The sequence below is a fragment of the Diabrotica undecimpunctata genome, chromosome 4, assembly GCF_040954645.1.
Source record: "Diabrotica undecimpunctata isolate CICGRU chromosome 4, icDiaUnde3, whole genome shotgun sequence".
Classification (NCBI taxonomy): Eukaryota; Metazoa; Arthropoda; class Insecta; order Coleoptera; family Chrysomelidae; genus Diabrotica; species Diabrotica undecimpunctata.
In genome coordinates, this window is record NC_092806.1 from 76,211,040 (window position 1) to 76,235,727 (window position 24,688).

The following is a 24,688-nucleotide window of genomic DNA, read 5'->3' on the forward strand; positions in this document are numbered from 1 at the left end:
GTAGACGAAGCAAAACTTATGAATAAAGGGTCTAAGAATATTGCCCATTAACCTTTCGAATGTTGCTGGGCTATTCTTTAAACCAAAGGGCATACGTAAAAATTCAAAGTGACCATGCGGAACTGAAAAGGCTGTTTTCCGAATAGAATCCGGATGAACTTCAATCTGATGGTAACCTTGAGCTAAATCTAATGTTGTGAAATAACTGGCTTTTCCTAAGTTATCCAGTATCTCATCTATCCGAGGAAGTGGGTAACGATCACTTTCAGTATGATCATTGAGCTTCCTGTAGTCAATTACTAATCTGACTAATCTTTTTCTGACCTGAGGCATCAGCTTTTTTTTGGTACTATCCAAACTGGAGCTGAGTACGGTGAAATTGACGGTCGAATTATCTTATTATCTAATAAATTATTTATTTGTTTGTTGATTTCTTCCTGCATTGTTTTGGGATGCCGAAATCCCTATACATAAATCGGATTTTCATCCTTCGTTTTGATTTCGTGTCAAAGTGACAAAAACAGCAGACGTGAAAGTTAAATTTTTGTTTTCATCGTAAAATACATCCTTACCTATATTTCTTACAAAGATTTATAATTTTATACTTTTCTTCGTTGTTTAAGTGCAAAGTTCGTATTTTATTTTCATTAAAATGTGTGGGAATTTGTGCTATCATAATAATTTGGGAATCATAATTACAGAAGTTCTCAACTTCAATTCTCTTATTAAATTTCATAGGCGTCGGTAATTCGATAGTCTCTATGAAACCATTTTTGCAACGTGAATAGAATGGGAAATTTTGATACCTTGAAAGTGTCTTTCACGCAATAAAACTTCGCCGTTATTTATGTTTACGGGAATTTTCTGATATAATGTTTAGAATGGAATGCTTACGTGGGGATTTTCAAAGGTTAAAATATGAGTCGCATAATTAATAGTGGCATGGCATCTCTTTAAATCGTAATTTCCTATTAGGATATCAAAGTGCTGACTAAAGTCAGCGATTTTTACGTCGAATGTTTGTGGAATTCCATATTTCATAAATAGTGGCATTTTAATAATTCATGCTTGAAAGTAATTTTCATTGACGTTAGCGAAAAACGTTTTTGATAAATATGTTTTTTATCAAATAGTTTAAGAGCTCGCGGATTTAAAATTAAATGGGAACCTCCGGTGTCGATCAAAACGCGTAGATGTGTTTTGGGTGTGACGAAGCAGGGTAATCCAGGGGAACTTTCTATATTATGTAGGTTTATACAGGAGGTGGATGATCGTCTAATGGAATGGCTTGAACATACTTATGATTTTCGTCATGCAAATCGGGTTCTTCTTCGGATTCATAATTTTCGAAATCATTTTCGAAATATTGGGTATCATTCGAGTCTATGTTAAAATTGTGGCTTCTATTAGTTGTAATTGTCATGGGCTGATGGTTTCTGGTTGTGGTAGTCATTCAGATTTGTAGTTATTCTTTGATGATAATTGTCGTAGGATTCAATATGTTTTTGGACGATGGTGGATATTTGTGTTACCAATATGTCTTCGGAACGTCTGTCTCCGTATTTAGTTATTAAGGCTGGACGAATCTATGTCCAATTGGTTTTATTAGAATAGTTTAAGAAATTGGTTGTCTCCAGAAGAGTATTCGGGCAGAGTTGAGCAATATCGCTAGAACATTTTCATTTTAAAATTTTAGCCATGGTTTTTTTTGTATAAACTTTGTGTAAGTTGTAAGTAAGTTGTAAGTGTGAGTTGGGGTCATAACCATCCCCAGAGAAAAAGCATATATTGCCAAGTAGATTTTGATCTTTGAGCTATTTTTTAACTACTGTTAAAATTTCAAACAAATCAATGCATATAAAAAATCAGAGGTTTTCTAATATTTTTACCGTCATTTCCTAAACTAAAAAACAATAACGAGTGGTGTATATAAAACGGGTATCCTTCTAAATAGGGAATATATATGAAATTTAATTTACCGATGTGGAGAAGTTTTAGTGTATATAGTTTACAAGTATTAAGAATATTTTAAAAGTAATTTTTAGCTTAATTTAATAAATATGACTTTATAATTATTGTTAATGTACTGAATTGATTAGTTTAGGTAGTTTTCTAAATACAAATAATTTTAATTTTTTATGTTTAGGATTGATTTTAGTCCCAAATGGAGAATACTTGGGATACAAAATGGGAGATACAAAGCCTCCAGATTTATACTACCATAAGAAATCTTTTCAGAATGATGTACCATTAGAACAGGCAAATTCAGAACTAGACGACTCAAAAGTAACAAATAAAATGTTTTCATTAAATAGTAAAAATTCATCAAAGGCGCAAATATCAACTTTAAATAAAACACACAAAAATATAACAAATAACGACAATATTGCAGAAGATATTAAAAATAATAATGACACTATTAGATTATTAAGTAATAACGTTGTTAGCAACAGTCATCCTGGTGTAATTTACAACAATTCCCATCCATGGGGAGTACTATTTACCATTATTGGAACTGTTTTATTGGATTTCAATGCTGATGCTTGCCAGAGCCCTGCAAGAGCGTATTTGTTAGATGTTACAATTCCAGGTTAGTAATTGAAATGCTAATATTTATTTATATTATATTTAAGTACCAATGGTAATAATATATATATATATATATATACCTATATATTCATATATATATATATATATATATATATATATATATATATATACCTATATATTCATATATATATATATATATATATATATATATATATATATATATATATATACCTATATATACATATATATATATATATATATATATATATATGCGTTTGTTCTGTGTAATTTTTTTTTATCATTTTTTAGATGATCATGCTAGAGGCTTAAGTACGTTTACAATAATGGCCGGACTCGGCGGATTTTTCGGATATGCATTGGGAGGAATTAACTGGGATGCTACATTTATTGGTAATAATTTTAAATTTTTTACTTCATAATGGATATACTGAGGTCTATTTATGATTACAGTCTTATAGTAGACTAAATAGAACGTTTATCAATAGTACCTTAATATCATAATATGCTGTGTAGTTGTCGTTGGTTGGTGTAGCTGCTCAAATAACAACAATTTAATTTTTGAACATTGCATATGTGGATCTGCTATTATGTTTTCTCTTCCTTTGAGATCATAAAACTTTTTATTAAAGAAATAATAGTAAACACTTAAAACGAAACTTTAAGTACAAATGATTTTCAGACAAAACAAAAATTAATGACTCAGGAGATTCTGACAGTGATAGATGAACTTCGAAAACATAAACACAAGAATGATGTAAAATACAAGAAAATTCACAAATCCACTAGGAACAAAATTAATGAAGCAAAGGAAAGGTGGATCAACGAAAAGTGCGATGAAATTGAGGAAATATATATATATATATATATATATATATATATATATATATATATATATATATATATATATATATATATATATATATATATATATATATATATATATATATACAGTAGACTCCCTCTATAACGAGAACTGAAATGGCAGACTAATCACCTCGTTATAAGCCGATCTCGTTATATCAGACAACAATAATACTGTGCATACATATAAATATGTAGATTTCTAAAATATTAGCTTCCTATAGTGAAGCCATTCGGAGCAATATAAGATTCTAAATATTGTTTGAATGGCGTTTTTGAAAAAAAGTTGTTTACTTTTATTGTCAATGAAATATGTTAAAACAAAAAGAAGTTGTTTACTTGTATTGTCAGTGATATACGTTAAAACAAAAAATCTGTACTTACATTTTTTTTTCAACTACATAATGGATAAAGCGTATTTTGAAGGATAACATAAACTATTGCTTCTGCAATTGTAAAAAGTCTGTCATTCTTGACTTCTTTAAATTGTCCAGTATCATTCAATCATATTTTCTAAAGATGTGAAAAATTTGTATTTATTGTAAAGAAGTTTATTGCGGGCAGCAGTTAAGATTATTGCCGGCAGTTAAAAAGGGTATTTATTTATAACCACAGCCGGGTCATAAACGTAAAAAACACGTTTTTCGATCTTATTTTCTCTCGTTATAACCAAATTTCCCTCGCTATAGACGATTATATTTCAATATAAATTTCACGGGACATCTAATGTACCTCGTTATAAGCGAAACCTCGTAGTAACCGTGTTCGTTATAGGGGGAGTATACTGTATATATATATATATATATATATATATATATAAATATATATTTATATATATATATAAATATATATTTATATATATATATATATATAAATATATATTTATATATATATATATATATATATATATATATATATATATATATATATATATATATATATATATAAATAAATATATATACAGTAAAACCTCCCTTAACCGAAACCTTTTTAACCGAAACATCGTTTAACCGAAACGGCTGACATTTTCAATAATTTCGTCAATAATAAGTAAATTTTTATCGCAAAACGTAACAATTGCATTAATTTCCCTCACCGAATGCTGCCTATGTGTGTTGGGAAATCAAAAAAACCAAGAGCTCTGAAAGATATTTCCGAAAAAGCATTTCCAGTTTTTTATAGAAGCCAAAAAAGCTCATGGATGTCGACCACTTTATTTTCAGAATGGTTCGAAAATGAATTCGTCCCAAGTATAAAATCCTTTTTTTAAATAAAAAAACCTTTCCGTCAACGAATTGTTGCTTGTTGACAATGCGCCAACTCACCCCCAAAATATACAAAATAGTGACAGTTGTCAGATTTTCGCCACCGAATGTCACGAGCTTAATTCAGCCGTTAGACCAAGGGGTAATAAAGACATTCAAGAGACATTATAGTATTTTTTAATACCAATACTTTGACCAAGAATACTGTAAAACACAATGTTATTTTTAACCGAAATTCTTGTTATCCGAAACGGCCTGCCCCCCAATTATTTCGGTTAACAGAGGTTTTACTGTATATATATATATATAAATATATATATATATATATATATATATATATATATATATATATATATATATATATATATATATATATATACAGTCCCTGCTCAATTTATTAGACTCACTTAGCAAACTCTAGTTTTCTGTGTTTTATAATCAATTATAATTATAACTATGTTAGCTATAAGTAAGAAACGTAAGACAAAAATGATAGTAGTAACCCTTTTGCATATTAATTGAACAAAAATAACGGAAATTATTACAATATTTTACTTAACATTAATATTTTGTTAAGCCACCCTTGGCTTTAAGCAGTGAAGCCACTCTCCTAGGCATGCTGTTTATGCATTTTCCTGTGATTTCTTTTAAATTTTCGGTGTAATTCCAATGGAAAATAATTCTTTTTATCAACTGAACCTTGTTGGTAATTATTTCCTTGGCTAAATTTCTTGTTCTAACAAAAAATTTTTAATAGTTTTAGTCGTATGGCAAAGTGCTCCATCCTGCATAAATATCTTCTGGCTGTTACCAAACCATTTGTTCACTTGTGGAACCAATCTTTTCTGCAAAACCATTTTGTATTGGTCTTGTCGCATGATTTTTTCTACGACATACATAATGTCCCATGCATTTGCCACTAATCACCGACTATATCATTACTGAGATGGGATGTTTAATTGTATTTATTACACACTCCTTTTCATATTTTTCTCCTAAACGTCTTCGGACAAACTGGGCCTTGTCATTCATAATTTGAAATGTGGCTTAATCGCTGAAGCAAACCTGTGAATGTGAATAACAATGATAAAGTACGAAAATAAAATGATTTGTAATAATTTACCTTACGCCAATTATCGATAGATCAGTCTTTATAGATCTTAGCCCAAGCTAACAGTTTTTTGAGAATTTGTGGTGTTAGTTTTGGCTTCTTAACAGGTCTGCGACATTTGAAGCCCATGTAATGCAAATTTCGGCGTACGGTGGCCACCGATACTGAGCATCCTGCTTCTTCCAACTTATTTCTTAAATCTCTATAGGTAGCCCTTCTGTGTGTTACAGTTAAATTTTTTTACATTCGTTGTGCCTTATAGGTGATTAAAGGTTTTTTGACACACCGGCCCTTCCGAACTGACGTCACAGGTTACTTCTCTTTGAGTTTTTAACTTAATCTTCTCACCGACGACTGGGATACACCACATTTTCGTGCTATCTCTCCCTGGGTAAGTGTTGTATTCTTTAATAGAGCAGTAATGGACGCGATTTTCTCAACACAAATATCTTTAGATTTACAAATCTAAAAATGCCAATCCAAGATTAATCGTCTTGTTTTATGATTAAGAATTAACCAAAATCAAAAGTAACACTATTATATAATAATATCAATACTCACTCGTGCAAATTTTAAATAAACTGACCACAAATCCTTGTTTTAAGTAGAAAAACTCAAAATGCAAAACAATTAGTTACTCCACACTTTGAGCACATTCTACTGTCATCTGTAAATTTTTGACAATTCTAAAAAAAATTTATACCATTTTCTACGTATCTATGTAGTAAATAGTTGTGCAAGCCATTTAACACCTAGTATCCAAGTGAACATACTTTCAGTGCAATTGAAATAAAAAAAAAACTGAAATTTTTATGAGTCTAATAAATTGAGCAGGGACTGTATATATATATACATCTTTAACATCTATTGAGAAATAAGATTGGTACAATAATCACAAACTTAGAATAAAAACTTATATATTGGAATAATTACATATTTTATTTCTTCAATGATGATACATAGATCAAGGAATTGCGTCTTAACACTTTAGGAAGATGCATCTCCAATAACATCTGATGAGGTAAATCATACCATAAAAATTACAAAAAGTGGCAAAACAGTAGGGCCAAATGAGATTTATTGTAAACTCTAAAAAATACTGCACGATAAGTCGATATCCGTTTTGATGAATCTGTTTATAATATGTAATATGTTAATATATTTTATAATATGTAAATAGTATATATAGAATTGAAATAATTCAAAAATATTGGTTAATCTCCCCATTTGTCACAATTCCGAAGAAGTCCCGCGCTACTAAAAGTCTTCCAAGGAATTATACATACAAAAATTTACAACAAATGCGAAAGTGAAATATTACATACACAGGTCAGATTCTGCAATGGTTTGGGAAACAGAGAAACCCTGTTTGTCTTTAACGTACTGGCACAGAAATGCACCGATGTCAACTAAGATATGTATGTCGGTTTCATTGACTATACTAAGGGCTTTGACACTATTAAGCACGAGAAGCTACTTGCAAATCTTGGAAAAACTAAATATTGATTATCAAGATGTTCAAATAATATTAAGATTCTACTGGAGTCAAACGGCAAGAATAAAACTTAAAGGCTCTATGTCAAAGGAAATAAGTATTCAGAAGGGTGTTCGATAGGGATGTAGTCTCTCGCCAATAATATTTAATTTATACTCTAAACTTAGAAAATTTAACTTAATAATTTGATATTTTTACCTCACAAATTCACGAACAACAAATAATACCAATGGCATTGAATAAATGTTTATAACCAAAAGTCCTTATTTACTCTTCAAACAATTAAAAAAAACAATATTCCCAACTTCTTATGGGACAAATACATACAAAATAGAAATGTTTGGAAACGTTTTCTAAGCCCCGCCCATTGTGAAGTCAGACTTAGGAAGTCCGTAGCCAACAATTTGAGAAATCTCCAGAGACTCTTTGCTAAAGTATCTAAGGTTAGAATGACGAACGGTTTATATATCAATATCAGAAAAACCAAATCGATGCTCGTTAAAAATAAAAAAAATTAACCACGATTGTGAACATTACTTTTTAATGGACAGATAATTAAGCGAGTTTTGTGGTACAAATATCTTAGAACTATTGTCAACGAAACGAAAAACATTCAGAAGAAAGGCGTTCACGCATTGAACAAGCACGATCTGCGTTAAAAAACTTGTTTCTTGGCCACGTCTCTAGACCCATAAGATATAAGTTTCTACAACTTCTAAGGAAAGATAGTTGGACGAAGAAGCGTGAGATGTAGAAGCATTTCTTGGCTGCGAAACCTTCGTAAACGGTTCGGAATGACATCGATCAAATTATTCCGTGCAGTACTTTTGAAAGTGAAAATAGCCATGTTGAGCAGCAAGCTCAACAGGAGCCACTGAATGCAAGAATTTAGTGTAGGAATAATTTTCTCATTGAAAATTAGTAATAAATGTTATACTTTATCCATTAATATAGTCTCGACAGATGTTATGTTTTGGTACAAATATTTTAGGGGAGATTCTTGGAGGCCATGTAAGAGCAGTATTTACTGTAATAACTGTAATATTTATAATATGCGTGGCGTCCACAATAACAAGTTTTAAAGAGATACCTTTACCGTTGTTGGAATTAAATCGGAACGAAGCTAATACTCTTGAGCTAAATGAAACTCAAAAATATGGAACCCTTTGTGATGACTCTAATATAGATGAAAAAGTAAGTATAACTTTCTACAATATTTTAAATATCTTTGAATTTCATATAGATTATCTTAATGAAGATTAAAAAAACAACATGAAAAAGAAAGACGTTATTATTTATTTAGCTCAACAGGTCTTAGAGGGCTAGGGTTAAAGGTTACAATAGAAAATCATAAGAATAAAAACTATACTTTAAAGATTATTACAGTGCCGATAGCAAGCTCTGCCTTTTGGGTACAATTTTTCATTTTATTATTTCAAATATGTACTTTCTCTCACAGGCACCGACCATATATGTCATTCCTCACCGGCACATTCATTCTATGAGCAGTATCCTACTTACAAAATCTCATGAACCTGACTCACTCATTTGCTAACTTCAATCTACAAACAAAATGATGGAATCTGACATTTCTGAAAACATTTAATTTTCTGCAGTGCTTTCTTACAGCAAGACTGAGTCAAAATAGTTTTTGCATTAGTAACATAGTTGGGAGTATTCATTGTTTTTTCTGCTAACAGAGGTTGGTAAGATTTTATATTGAGATACTAAAAATGTAAGTTAAATTATGTTTATTTTTATTTTAGTAAACTTTTTTTTAAACATACCTGATATTTACTTTATCTAATCTTTCCTATATTTTATCGTTAATAGAGCGAGAAGCTCAGGCTACTGGTGTCTCAGAAAGTATGACCCGCTATAAAGAGGGTGAAAACAAACCAATAACTTTAAACTTTGGTTTATTTGCTTTAGTTTACAGATATATATATATATATATATATATATATATATATATATATATATACATATATATACATATATATATACACTGTGTGTCAGCCAAATGGAATTTAGCTAATAAATAAATGAGGGAGAATTAACGTCGTATTATCGAAACGTATTATCGAAAAAACGTCGATTAGTATTTATAGTTGTGCATAATTTCCATAAAATCTTTTTATACTGGGTGTATCAGATAACTGTGGCAAAAAATACCAACTTGCTTATTTTAAATAAAACACCCTGTATATTAATTAATTTTTAGATTCCTCAGATCATGTTAGACATTTTTTGAATACAATATCCTATACCCATCTTTAAATGTTTCGGAAATATTAAGTGAAATGCAAAAATTCACATTTAGAAAAGAAAATTATCTATTTGCTGAAAGTCGCTACAACATATTCAAAAACTTCTAAATATTACAAATCTAAACAATATTGTTTACATAGGAGATGTTCAAAATGCTTCCCACCAACGTCTTGGCAACACCCTAACCGTAAAGAGAAATTTCTTCTAAGGTTACTCAACATCTCAGATGTGATCGATCTAATCGCAAGCGTTATTCGTCTTCGTAAGTTAGCTAAGTTAGTGGGTTAAGTTTTGCATACAATACTTTTCACATATACACATAAGAAAAAGTCTAATGGCGTCAAATCAGGAGATTGTGGTGGCCATTCCATCGATCCTCGCCTCCCTGTCCACCGATTTGGAAATATTTGGTTTAGGTACTGCCGGACATGGATTTGGTAGTGGGGTGGTGCTCCAATTTATTGAAACCATATTATATTCGCTGAAACTTGTGGGTTTCCTGGATCAAGATACAAGTTGGCCAACGTTGCCACTACATTATTTTGGAGCAATGCTAAATAATTGTCGCCATTCAAATTGCCATCTATGGAAAAATATTTTCTGCCCACACGTTAACCTTCTCATTGTATTGAGTATTGCCTTCTCTCATCCAGTGAGGCCTTTTTCTGGACCAGTAGCGGCAATTTTGACGATAAGCATGACCGTGAAGAGTAAAGGTGCACTCATCACAAAACAAAACATGTTCTAATTGGATCACATTGCTGTCTAACATTGCTATTATTTGTTCACAAGAATACGTTCTCCTGTCATCATCTTCCATGAGATCCTGAGTGTGTATAATTTTATAGGGATGCATTTTGTTTTCTTGTAATATTCGAATAACCGATGAATAGCTAATATCGAGCACTGGGGCTGCTTTTCGAACAGATGTATGTGGGTGTTCCTCAAAACTCAAGCATAACAGCCAATTTGGTATCCTCACTTATTGCATTGGCAGCTTCTTTTTTTTTACCTTCCTAACATGGCCCAGCTCGTGGAATTGTTTCTCTATTTTACTAATTGTCCATTGAGATATGTGCTTACAGTTATTTTCAAGAGCTGCTAAAAAATACAAAATATATTACAAAGTAGAACTGAAAAAAAACATTATATTAACTCACCAAATAAAATTAGTTTTATTAATAAATTTATGCTGCTAAACATATTTCAAAAAACTATTCTAAATAAAAAAGAATTTTTAAACAAAATTTTAGTTTTTGGCAATATAATTGTCAGTAGACAGAGAATGTGTAGATCACAGAGATGCAAAATCAATACTCAGATGAAGCTCATGGATAAATAAAAGTAAAAAATAAAACATAACCGTATATTAAAACAAATGTTTCTACCAAAGAAATAAACACACATTTTAATGACAGCATAAATTGCAAAAAACAAACAATCTATGAAAAGTGTAAGTAATTAAATATAAAAAGACATATAAAAAAATACTACAAGTTATTTTAAAAAAGAAAGTCACCCAGAGTAGATACAATAATAAATTATGGTTGCAAGAAATAATTTTAAAAATATTACGAAATTGTTTCTGCGTCGATGAAACAGAAGTCCTCGCAACGGAGAGTATTGTTGAAATATTGAATATTGAAATATAGAGGTATATCTGAATACCTTGGAAAAATTTTTCTTTACGATGTCGGATACTATTATGTAAGTACTTAAAATTGCTATCACTTCTCACTGAATTTAATTTTAACTTTTCAAAAAGTATTACTTTGTACTTGTTACTTTTACGGATGACTACAAGGCGTATGGTTAACGAAGACCGACACTTTTTTTTAATACAAACTGCTCCTTTCAGCTATCGGGAATCAACTCTCAGAATCACTGTCTCTACACTCACTGTCGTTTTCTTTCATTCCAAAAACTCCCTTGGCTGAACACCTCATTCCATCAATAACTTTTCTTCCTGACATTGGTCAAAACAAACATGGCTTTTTCTTCATTTCAACGTCTTCAAATTTCCCAGTCGTAAGTACTTTAACATTTTCTAGAAACTCCAAATTCCCGACTTCTTCCTGTCTTATTAATAGGTTTTATCACAAATTATTTAGCATTTATATATAATCGTATTTAATTACGTACTAGTTTTTACTAAAGTGGAGAACCGACCCTGTCACGAAATTTAGTATGACATTAAAATAGTCAATGTTTTTAGGATTCATTTATTTTCAAGCATAGGAATTTAGAAGGTACATGAGGTTTTGCACCCGCTCTACATAGTTCTAATAAAAAAATACATCTGAGAGATTACAAAAAGAAAATTATTCTATTCTACTTTTACGTTGCATACATTTGTTTACAATTTTTTTTTACATTTTCTATTTCGTGCATCGTTTCTTCAGTTTTCTACTTGTATTATTGCTAGTTATTGTTCACAATGTTACTTATCTTTGACGTAGCCTCCATTTTTATCTGCTAGAGTGTGGTAGATACTAATTTTTCTTTTTCTTATTACATTAAAAGTTTTGTTCTAAAGCTATTTTCTTGTGGCATTTTCAAGTAATTACTATTTAAATGGGAATAAGCCACAATTAAAGGTTAAAGTACGTTTATTGACGTTTCAATTTCCACTTCGGAAATTTCGATTTCCGAAGTGGAAATTGAAACGTCAATAAACCTACTTTAACCTTTAATTGTGGCTTATTCCCATTTAAATAGTAATTACATTAAAAGTTTTAGCGCATTTTTTTTTGTTTCCTGGGTCTTTATTAGACCAGTTAGGAGAGGAGAGTGACTAATTGAATTTTGTAATGACCACGATTTCGTTATATCCAATACGTGGTATCAACTCCCACTAAGAAGATTGTATACATGGCGAGCACCAGGAGATCAGGTGTCCAGGTCATATGATACGAAATCAGATTGATTACATCTTGATAAACGACTACTGCAACTATATAAAATGAGTGGCTGCTTACCCTGGTGCGGACATTTCGTCTGACCACAACCCCCTAATCGCGAATGTAAGGCTTCGATTGGCAATAGGCCATCTAATAAAAAATACATAAACACTAGAGAATTAATGAGAGATGAAGAGCTTAGATCTACATACAGTAAGCACATCAACGAGAACTTGAGAAACTTAAAAGGAAATTGTATAGAGGAAACCTGTGAGAAAATAAAAATGGCTATAGTCGAGGTTGACGAAGTAGTCGCAAGTAAAATAAAAAGAAATCATAAAAACGAGTGGATGACGGAAGGAATACTTGATCTAATGGACCAACGCAGACAGCACAAAATACATCAGAAGCAACAGGAATACAAGGAAATCCAACGTACGATAAGGACAAGAATTAAAAACGCAAAGGAAAGCTGGATGAAAGAACGTTGTGAAGAATTGGAATCACTACAAGAAAAATAAAACAGCTTTGGACTACATAAAAAGGTCAAAGAAATTTCGAGTATATACACCATGAGACTCGCCTGAAGAATGATCAAGGAAACTACGTTTATACTCAGGAAGCACTAGCTAAAATCTGGGCAAACTATGCTTCGTCCCTCTTTGCGGATAATAGATCGAATCTGCCAACTACTAACTTACCCACGGAAAATTTATCCGGCCCTCCCATTATTCGCGCTGAGGTGGAGTACGCTATAGAAGTAGCAAAACTGACGGACTGGTCACACGTGAAGCAGCTTTCTGCTTGACTACGCTTGTACAAAACTGCATGGATCAACGAAAGGATATAGTCATAACATTCCTCGATTATGAAAAAGCGTTTCACATCGTAAAACATGACGCAATGATAAAAATGCTACACAACGCTAACATTGACGAAAAAGATATAAGAGTTATCCAGAATCTCTATTGGAATCAGAGTGAGACTGAATAAATCAACCAACACAGAAGAATTTGAAATTTTAAGAGGGGTGCGACATGGGTGTATTTTGTCTCCTATGTTCTTCAATCTATATGTGGAGAACATTTTTGCAGAGGCACTGGAAGGCTCTAAGTGTAGAATAAAGGTAAACGGGTTCCCGATAAATAATAATTCGTTAAGCCAACGACACCGCGATAATAACAGACAACGAACATGATATGCAGTTGATGTTAAATAAAATAAAATAAAATAAAAAAATATATGGCTTGAAGATAAATGCTGGAAAAACCCAATGCATGGCAATAAGAAAAAACGCACTTTTAAGAATACAACTGCAAGTAGATAGTGCTCTAATCGATCAAGTGAAAACATTTAAATACTTGGGAATGATGATGAATGACCAATGGGATCCTCAAAAAGAAATAAAATGCCGTACCGAACAAGCAAAACAAGCTTTTATCAAATTTAAACCGCTATGTCACCGCAATATTTCCTTCAATCTCCGCTACAGGATGGTTAAATGCTATGTATGGTCCATATTGCTATACGGCATGGAATAATGGACGTTAAAAGTACCTTCCATTAATAAGTTGGAGGCCTTCGAAATATGGACGTTGCGAAGAATGTTCCGCATACCATGGATAGATAGGTTGAGAAACGAGAAAGTCTTAAGGAAGGCAAATACTGAGAAAGAACTACTCAATTTGATCAAGGTACGAAAAATTGGATACATCCTCGACATCCAGGGAAAGATTGAAGGCAAGACAGGAGTAGGTCGCAAACAAATGTCGTGGCTACGGAACATAAAGAACTGGACAGGCATAAATAACACTGGCGATCTTTTGCATGCCGTAAAAGACACATTCGCCAACGCACTATAGGTGCATGGCACTATAAGAAGAAGAAGGTCTTTATTAATTATACTTCACGTCCATTCTCTTCCATTTTCACTCCCAAACAAGTAAACTCCTTCATCCCTTCAGATATTTAATCAGTTTCTAAACCAACTTTTGAAGTTTACTATTTGTGTTGTTAGAATCTATTTGTCTGAATCTTGTGTTTTATTAATGTTATATCACCTGAAAAAGCTAAATACTGATATTTTTATATTTAAAAATTGTTTTTTTCTGTTTTTATCTTCTATCGTCTAATTATTATGTCAGGTGCTAGATTAAAGAGAACCGTAGCCAGTATCTCAGTTCTTGTTTTATTTTACATTTGTTTTAAGCGATTCCATTCATATGTAGTTTCTAAAGTTAGTTTTACTAGTCGGATAATGTTTCTTTGTATTACTAGTTGTTTCATTACTATGAACAATTATTGATTTATCTTTTTATTTCATAGGCTTGTTTAGAGGATTTGTGAAAATTGAATATACAGAGTGATCAACTTTTGTGACAAGGTCCGTTATAACTGTTCTTATAAGGGATATCAAAAACAGTAATTCATAAAAATAGGAGGTAGCTATAAGCTTCACATTTAAATTTTTTATATTTTAGACTACTGAAGAAGAATATATCCCTATCAAAGATCCAAATGTAACGATAGAATCTCAAAAAAAAAGTATTGATATAGATCCAAATATTTCATTATTACTGTACCTACAAAGCATTATTTACATGCCGTATTCGATAAGAATACTTTGTACAACGAATCTATTTTGTTGGATGGCACACGTTTGTTATTCTTTGTATTTCACTGATTTTGTTGGAGAAGCTGTTTTCAACGGAAGTCCTACGGTAAGTTTAAAAAATGTACCAAAAAAATGTTTATTTTCTGCAAAACGCAAATTGTTTTTAAACTATATTAAGTGAAAGAAAATTGCAGTATTATTATTTGAAACTATATTTATTACATACCGGATTACGAACTTAAAATTATTAGCAAAAGCAGTTTGTTTAAAATGTTAGTAATTACTATGATTGCAATTTCTGAACAAAAACGTAAACGCCTCAAAAATATGCGCCCACGGCTACTATGATGTGACTAACGCAAGTGGAGTTTTAGAAACTTCAGTCAAAAATTAATTCTGAAAATTATATATTCTAAATTTTTAAAATAAGTTATGTTATTGAATAATTAGTGCTGTATAAACATAAAGGGGACATTCAGAACTGTAAGAAATATAGAGTAATAAAGTTATTATCGCGCACAATAAAATTTTGGGAGATAACTGAAGATTTAAGATTTAGGGGAGATACATATTATTATACATTAAGATCTATAGGAGAAGCAAGTTTGGGTTTATGCCAGGAAGGAGGGCAGCGTATGCCTTGTTTGCTTTAAGACAGTTGATAGATGAATACGTCGAGAAGAAAAGAGAGCTGCATTTGGTATTTATGGGTTTAAGAAGGCGTACGACACAGTTCCTAGACAAGAGCTATGGAAATGTATGGGAGAGAAATTGGTTCCTGAGAAGTACGTAAGGCTCCCGACGGATAGGTATGAGGGAGCGTACATCAAAGGAAGGGTTTGTATTGGATTGACCGAAAGTTTTTTGGTAACGGTTGGTTTGCATCAAGGCTCTTCACTGAATCCTTTCCTGTTTAATCTTTTTATGGATGTACTGAAAGAGAATGTAAGGGGGTGGCTCCTTGGTCAATGACCTTTGTGGATGATATGTCATTAGTGGTGGAGAGTAAAGAAATGTTAAAAATTTGAAGGGTTGACAAAGAGCTATTAAACAGGGAGGACTAGAAGGTTAGCAGGTAAAAAATGGAAAATATGTGGTTGGGAAGGAAAGGAATAGTTGGAGACATAAAACTGTTTGAGAAAAAACTAGGGCGAGTAGAAGAATTTTAAGACCTTGGCTTAATACTTTGCTACATAACAAAACTGGAACACTAGATCGAGAAATTGCCCACAGGTTACAAGATGATTGATTTAGCTGAGAGCAAATGAGCGAGGTACTCTGTGATCAAAAAATCGAGGAGAGACTTCTTAATTCCCTATTCTTCTGTATTCTCAGCAAAGCCATCTTTGTCCTCCAAACTTTCGATTTGAATTTTCACCCTTAGCCGGAATGAAGTAGAAGTGGAACCCCAAGCTCAAGCAGCACCATACAATCTGTGATTGCTTCTTGGTTGGCAGTGCAACTACTTCTGGCCCTTTGTAAAAATAGTCCATAGTAACCATCAAATACTGATTTCCTAATGTTGTTACTGCAAATGATCTCAACATGAATGTCGACAGCAACTTGTTCATATGGACTCCTGATGATGTATTGTTTGAGTTTTCCTCCAAGTCCCGTTTTGGGGCCCTTGGATGAACACATGCCACATCTTGCCGATGATTAACCCAGTAATATCTCACGGATTCTGGTCAGAGTCCTATTTATCCCAAAATGCCCCCTGGAGCGGCGATCTAGGAGTTCAGCAAGCACGTTCTTTGCACATGTCCTTGGAAGAACAACCGGGGGCACTGTTCTTGTTCCATCTAATATTTTTTGGTTACGAGTGTTACCGCTACCTTGCAGACACAAGGAGTCCCACTGAATCCAATAGTCCTTCATTGCTTCCCCATATTTGCCAATTTTCTGTCACTGTCGACTAGCTTTATTGTCCAGCCACTCCAGGACTATCTTTGGATCTGGATCTTTCTTCTGCTCGATCTGAAGGTTTTATTTGGTTACAACTTCTTCGTCACTTTCGCTCTCTGGTTTTTAACTGTTGACTCTGACCTTCCCATTCTTTATGGCACTCGTAGAATCGGCAGTTCTCTTCTTTACATGATCTTCTCTAGAGGCCGTTGGCAGTCCCATGAGTTCTTCTTGTTCGTTAACAAATGCCAAAATCATAGGTCTTTCGTTTTTTAAATAAATGGTAGTGATCTACTGCTTTAACGACTGTCAACAACTTCTTCGTGATGACACACAGTAGTTTCTTTCTACTTTTCCCAGAGTCGTGCGTTAATATCTTATAACGTGTTCCTCGCCCTTCTGTAATTGAAAATGCAATGTTCTAATGCCATTTTGAGAAGTATTCGTATTTACCACGCAAATATCCTCATCTTTAGAATATGCCAGGATTGGAGCTGTTATCAGTTTATGCTTGAGTGTGGTGAAGGCAAGCTGCAACTACTGTATCCAGTCAAATGACAAATTCCTCTCAGTCAAGTTATGGAGAGGTTTTGCAATATTTTCAAAATCTTTCACGAAGCGATGATAGTAACTGCAAAGGTCAAAGAAGCTTTGGACATCGTGTTTGTTTCTTGGTGTGGGCCATTCTTGTATTGATTTTTTTTAAGGATTTACTGCAACTTCTAAGAACGAAATTACATGTCATGACATGAAATACATGTAAAGAAACGAAATTTTTTTTTGGAAGAGCTTGAATTTTTTCTCATTTACTTGTAGGGGAGTGTTCGATGAGTGTTTCTCAGTCTGGTAAAAACTTTTTTTAAATTAGTCAAGTGCTCGTAGAAGGCCATTGCGATGACCAGGATGTCGTCAAGGTATACCAGACAGATTTCTACGTAAGTCCTCTAAGTATTAACTTTGTTAATCGTTCATACGTGGTAGGTGCATTACACAATCCTAATGACATACCTTTGAATTGATAGAGTTGATTTTCAGTAGAAAATACTGTCTTCTCTCTAGCTTCAGGGTAGACTGCAACTTACCAATAGCTGCTTTTGAGATCCACTGTGGAAAACCATTTCGATCTAACCTAGGCCCTGTGGGTATCGTCAATTCGGAGAAGTGGGTAGTTGGTTTTCTTCGTGACGTTATTCAATCTTCTGTACTCGATACAGAACCCTGCGAAGCCATCTTCTTTGGTTACCAGCACCACTGGGGAAGACCAGAGACTACTTGACTCGTCGATAATATTCTCTTTTTGTATATGACCTAAGAATGATAACATCTTCTTTTTTGGATGTTGGACTGTAGCCTGCACAGTAGTGCAGCCAGTTATTTTTCTTCTGAAAAAGATCACTTTCATTTTTAATGAATTCTTCTGCTTTATGGTATTTATCTTCATATAGATGACCCCTTGGCTGTTTTAGATTTTCCAACAGTTTAGTGAAGAGTTAGTGTTTACTGGTTGGCACATTTTTTTCTATTCTGGTCACTAACTGGCTCGCATATTTTAAGTACTTGATCCTTTTTAAAGGTGGAGTTCAGTATATGGGAGAGAGTCTCCTTGGAATAGGTCCTGGTTAATTGGGATATTTTCCGTTGGGATGTGTTTTAAGTCTTGTATATGAAGAAGAATTTTAATCCTTCCAACATATCAATAACTTTTTTAAAACGGTAACAATATTATTATTGACTTTGTATATCGTAAAAAGATTTATTTTTCTGGTATATGCCTGAATGGGAATGGAGAAGATTATTATATTTTTTTTGCAGTCCATTAAGTGAGTGTTTGTGAAACCGATCATACTACAACCAATTGACTTATTATAGACATAAAACTTTTAGCACAACCTTTTTGAGACTCCTGCGGACAAGAAATAATATAATAATTAATATTATTTCTTCGTCTTCTTCAGCTTTTCCCTTTGCAACTGTCGCTATTTCTTGCTCTTATTCGCCAATAATTTCTGTTCATCGTGTTTTCTTCATTTAAATCTTTCTCTCTCAAGTTTTTTGCCACGCAGTTCTTCTATCTTCCCCTCTACCTCTTTTTCCCTTAACTTCTAACAGCTCTATCCTTCGTCCCACGTAATTTTCATTTTTACGTCTGACGTGACCAAACCATTTTAGCCTTTGTTCGTCAACCTTTTTTTATTCCTAACCCTTATCCACTGTGATATTTTCATTTCAGCTACCTCCATCTTCTTTTTCTGAACCCTCTTTATATGCTACACTTCAACGCCGTACACCAATGCAGACCTCACCACACTCTCGTATATATTTCCTTTCAGTCCTCTTCACATTTCTTAAGTAATCTTGTCTGTAGTATTCTTAAGAAAAGTTTTAAAAAGTGGCTCATTGGGCTTATTAGTCTATCTGTGTCGCTTTCTAAACTTAGCCTTCTACTGGGAATTACTCATATGAGCGACAGAAAAGGTCTGTCCTAGGGGCCGGGTTAACCTCCTGAGTGCCCGGTTTTTTTCAAAAATTTGCTTGTATTGTTTTTAAGTTTGATTTTCTGTATATTGTAGCAGTATATGACAAATAAAAGAAAAAATATTTATTGAAAAATTAGAGTTTTCTTTATGCACTGTGTCTGAGACAATAGCATTTAGTACGAACTTAACACTTGATTTACATGTTCTATATTTATGACAAGGACATTGAATTAGACAAAGATTTGCCAAAAACAAATTTGCTTTTATTACAAAATAAAACACATACATAAAAACTTAAAAGAAAATGACACAAAGAGAATGGCAGAACACAAAAATTATGAGTTTAATATTTTGTGTGAAATTTCAAGTAACAATTTCGTGTTGATGTGCAACATACATAAGTATACCTCACATTTCTTGTAATATACTGTGTATTTTTAAGACAAGTTAAAATAGATTTGTGAAGTCTAACTGATTCTGAAGGCAGAGGTTTTATTAACACTTTTCTTTTCTTGTGTTTTGGTACAAGCTCTTTCCAATCATCATAAGACTCTGTCTGAATTGCTACTAAGAGGATATTCATTGAGTATAGTTTATCCACATTTCATTTTAAATATTCTTAGCTGTGGTATTTTCTTTAATGTATATTTTTAAGCTTTTCCGTTTTAAATTTAAATTGAATCCACGAGTTGCAAAGAGCAATGTCAATCATATGGTGTATAAAACTTATTGTCCACTTTCTTGTTCTAAGTCTACTATGGCAAACGGGTAATAATATATCCGATAGATCCACTCCCCCCATAAATTGGTTATAATTTTTAATAATATCAGGTCGTTTTATCATTTCATACTCTTTTTGCTTCTTAGTCCATATTTTACAAAAATCTGAATTGGTACAATTAAAACCAGAAGACATCAAGATAACTGATTCATAATGTCCTTTTGGTTTTTGCAGAGTACCGAAATACAGGATTTGGGTACTCTGTTTTTTATAATTATACCAGTTCCATGGAATCCGTTTTCTATTAACGTGTTTATTAGCTTCAAAGTTGTAAAATATTTATCAAAATGGAGGTATTGTCCTGGGATCAAGGTTTCACATATGCGAATAACAACAGTTTCACCTAAAGTAAAACTTTTTTGAATAAGATCTGGAAACGTTGTATTACCCTGATATAACAGCATGTCACAAATTACGGCATTTCGACTGGCCAATACAAAAACCTTAATGCCAATAGGATTTGGTTTGCCTTGATAAAAATGACATACTGCAGTGACCAGTGAAAGGGATTATCATCTCAATACTAATATGAATTAATTCTTTTCATCGATTTTTGAAATATTTCCACTCCAAAATCAGTCGACCAATACCATTCTATTTTTTGCAAGTTAGTAGAACCCATGATCAGAGTAATTTCTACAAAAATTTTCAACTTGCTTAATGTCAAACCTAATTTTTTTCCCATGTATTCCAGCTACTGCGATCAATTTTGATATAACGACGTTATATTAAGATATATAATATACACATATATACACATACTCTTTAGTCCACTTTCTCGGTCTTTTCTTGATAAGCTTTTTTTCATTATCGAGGTGGATTAAGAAATTAATGAAGGTGTTCGACTATTACATTCTGAAGAATACTTAGTGGAAAGTACTAATGAATCTCCAGATGAATCTTAATATTTTTTTTTCATTATCAGATTGATCTTCTGTATTGTTTTTATGACTGATTCTAAACACTATCACTATCAGATAAATGAAAGTCAGATTCTTTTAAAATCTGAGCTAGTTGATATTCACGTAAATCTGGAAAAATTAATTAGTCTCACTTCACTACTTTGTCAATATCATGTATGTATACGCATGAATAACCTTAAAAATAAAATTATAAATTTATAAATACACTCTAACATAAACTATTCATTACAAAATAAAAATATAAATTAAACAGATTGATATTAAATTATTAGATTACTTACATGACTCCCGCAAATTACGAAAAAGGGGAGATATGGAACGAATGGATAGCCCAGGCTGGCCTACAGGTACTCAATATTAATAAACCAACTTTTATAAGAGGGGCCAGCCAAACACACATTGACGTAACTTTTGCCAATGAAAGGCTATCCAGACGAATACAAAACTGGGACGTCCTCGACGATCAATTATTCATCTACCACCGATACATTACATATGAAATTAAGATAAAGGGGCGGAACATAAGACGGCCGATAGGATATACTGGGAAAACAGTTAATAAGCACGTGTACCTATCGGAGGTCAGAAAAATAAACGAAGAGGAAATATCTGACCTTGACCAACTCAGAAAGGCACTAGAGAACGCTGTTGAGTTGGCCACCGTAAAGAAAAGGAACAAAGAAAGAACCCCCTACTGATTGACGGATGAGATTAAAGTTTTACGGAAGGAGTGTCTCCGAACTCGCAGGAATTTTACGAGAAGCCAGGGCTCCTACGAGCTCAAAGAAGTATACAAAACAGTAAAAAAGAAACTCAATAAAATAATAAAAAAGAAAAAAAAAAAAAGGTGGCAGAACCTAATAAATGCTTTAAAAGACGACATATGGGGCGACGTATATAAAATAACAATAAAGTCACTAAAGATGATTGCTCCATACAATTTAGACGAGGACCGGCGGCGAGAAACGGCGGAGCTCCTCTTTCCCATCAAGGAGGAACAAACCTTCTTGAAGGTCTCCCCTGCGGTGGCAGAGGAATTCACAGAAGAAGAAATAAAGACAGTTCGTCAAGAAATCAAGACGGAGAAAGTTCCCGGCCCCGATGGACTGCCACTGGAGGCACTGAAGATAGCAACAACAGAGAAACCAGGTTTGATCAGAAAAATATATAACAATCTACTGCGGAAGCAAGAGTTTTCCAGGGAACTAAAGGAAGCAAATCTGATTTTGCTCCTAAAGCCTGGGAAACCCCCCGATTCATCATCCTCTTATATGCCAATATGCCTTCTGGACTGCCTTGGCAAGTTCTATGAGAATCTTATCAAGAAGAGGCTGGAAGGCATGTTGGCAGATAAGAGAGCTCTATCCAACCAACAATATGGATTCAGAAAAGGTCGATCAGCAGTCTACGCCGCGATCTGGATAAGAAACACGGTAAAAACAAGCAAAAAGAAATGGGTGGTACTTGTTTTATTGGACATTAAAAACGCCTTCAATTCATTGAACTGGAGTCAATCTGGAGTCATCGTAGACAAGATTGTCAAACTTGGGACCCCGGAATATGTGTCCAATATAATGAGGGACTACTTATCGCAAAGAAGCGTATGCATATCGAAGAAAAATAAGATGAAAATGACTGCTGGAGTACCCCAAGGGTCAGTCCTGGGGACACTATGGAATATTTTATACAACGGGGTACTAGAAGTAAACAAAACACAAGGAGTAAGGGCTATTGCATATGCAGACGACCTAGCCCTACTTATAGAAGATATGAATTGGGGTATCATAAAGAAAGTAAATGAAGCAATAGAAAACACTGTGAGATGGATAGACAGAAATGACCTAAAACTTGCAGTAGAAAAGACAGAAGTTATCATCTTGAGGGGACACGGGATAGAAAAAACGTAAATTTTCGGTTCAGAGGCTCCGACCTAAGACCCCAGAAGACCGTAAAATACTTGGGAATCATACTAGACGACAAAATGGCATTCAGACACCACATATAAGAAGCATGTCGGAAGGCGAAAGAGAGGACCTCGACCCTTAATAAGATAATGCCGAATATAGGAGGCCCCTGTTCACATAAAAGATCAGTTATCCTACAGTCAATCATCTTACTATATGGGGCCCCAGTGTGGCATGAGATCCTCAACAAAGCAAAATATAAAGACATGCTTCTTAGGACGCAGAGGAAACCATTGATCAGGGTATGCAGCGCGTACAGGACCGTATCAACCATTGCCTTACAAGTAGTGGCCGGTGCTGTATTGGTGCATATCTTGGCTAATGAAAAGGTTCGGATGCACCAAAGAGGAAATGGAGCTTTAGGGTCAGGAACACAAGAAAGAAAAAGGAGTTTGGAGATCTGGCAGGACCAATGGTCAAGGGAAGAGACACAAGGTAGAGAAAGAGAGGAGACGGCAACAAAGCTGAACTGTTTATTTTAATGTGTTGTATCTGTCGGCGTCAGTGGGGTGAGCCACTATTCAGCTTCCACTACCGACGCCGAAATTGAATTCTCAAAGAACTTGACTACATTACAGAAACCAATTTACATACGTGTTGTTTTGTTTTGTCTCTACTTGTATCTAGTGTACGGTGTGTGTCTCCTTTTGGAGGAGCCTATTACTAAATAACGGGCTGGTGTAGATGGTGAAATGAATGTACCACCCCCTGGGGTGGAATATGAATGTCTGGAGTTACTTGTACCTGTTGTCTGATCTTTCTCGTTAGGTTCAAGATGGTTGAAATAACGGCGGGGTCGCTCCTTCCTGCCTATCGCTCTGCACAAGGATGGGTACCTTACAAACCAAGTCCAGTACAGACGTGGGTGGGGTGGCGTGACTGGGTTGCTATGACAATCACGGAGCGTAGACGGAGAGTGACAGATGGGAGTTATGAGTAAAGCTGACGGGTCAGATAGTAATGCTCGCTAAGAGCGGTCCCAGGCCCATCGGTTGGAGAAAGAGGGGGCGAGTTTAGTTGATAGGCGGTCAACTACGGTAAGGCGTAGTCGTCCGAATCCAACACACCTGGGACACCTTCCCAGAGGTCTTTTGAAGATTCTCACCTCCAAAAAAAAAAGATTACTTACATAAGTCTCTTCTTGGATCTCAACGTCTTGGCGCCATCTTGTCAAACGAACATAAATATTAAGAAACAGTAAAGTAAACACGAGACGCTTTGAGTATAATAAAAGGTGAGTACAGAGAACTAGGTTTTTAAGTTATTAATTTTTAGAGTTTCAGTTAGAGGGCGCCTCATAATGCATTAAATTTTTATGTACTAAATATATGCCATAATCAGTCAGGAGGTTTTAATAGAAGGAGTACATCCATAAGCCAAGTCGTAAAAAATGCTGACTTTTTAATACTCCGCCACCCCTTCGTCGTAAAGCGTTGTTTACAATTTATGACCCCTTTTCCGTAATTTAAAAAAAAAATTCAATGTTATATTTGGATTTTTGAAAATAACTAAAACTGTATATATAAATGTATCATAAGAGCAAGTGAAAA

General features: G+C 33.6%; 1 protein-coding gene across 1 annotated transcript in view; it reads left to right on the forward strand.

Moving 5' to 3' along the window:
* Window positions 1-24,688, forward strand: part of lovit (loss of visual transmission) — a 65,712-nt gene that overhangs the window by 34,601 nt on the left and 6,423 nt on the right. Inside the window, exons 3-6 of the mRNA XM_072529794.1 lie at window positions 2,147-2,590; window positions 2,860-2,961; window positions 8,295-8,497; window positions 14,955-15,194. Of these exons, the coding sequence (XP_072385895.1) occupies window positions 2,147-2,590; window positions 2,860-2,961; window positions 8,295-8,497; window positions 14,955-15,194 (989 nt within the window). The remainder of the gene's footprint in view (window positions 1-2,146; window positions 2,591-2,859; window positions 2,962-8,294; window positions 8,498-14,954; window positions 15,195-24,688) is intronic.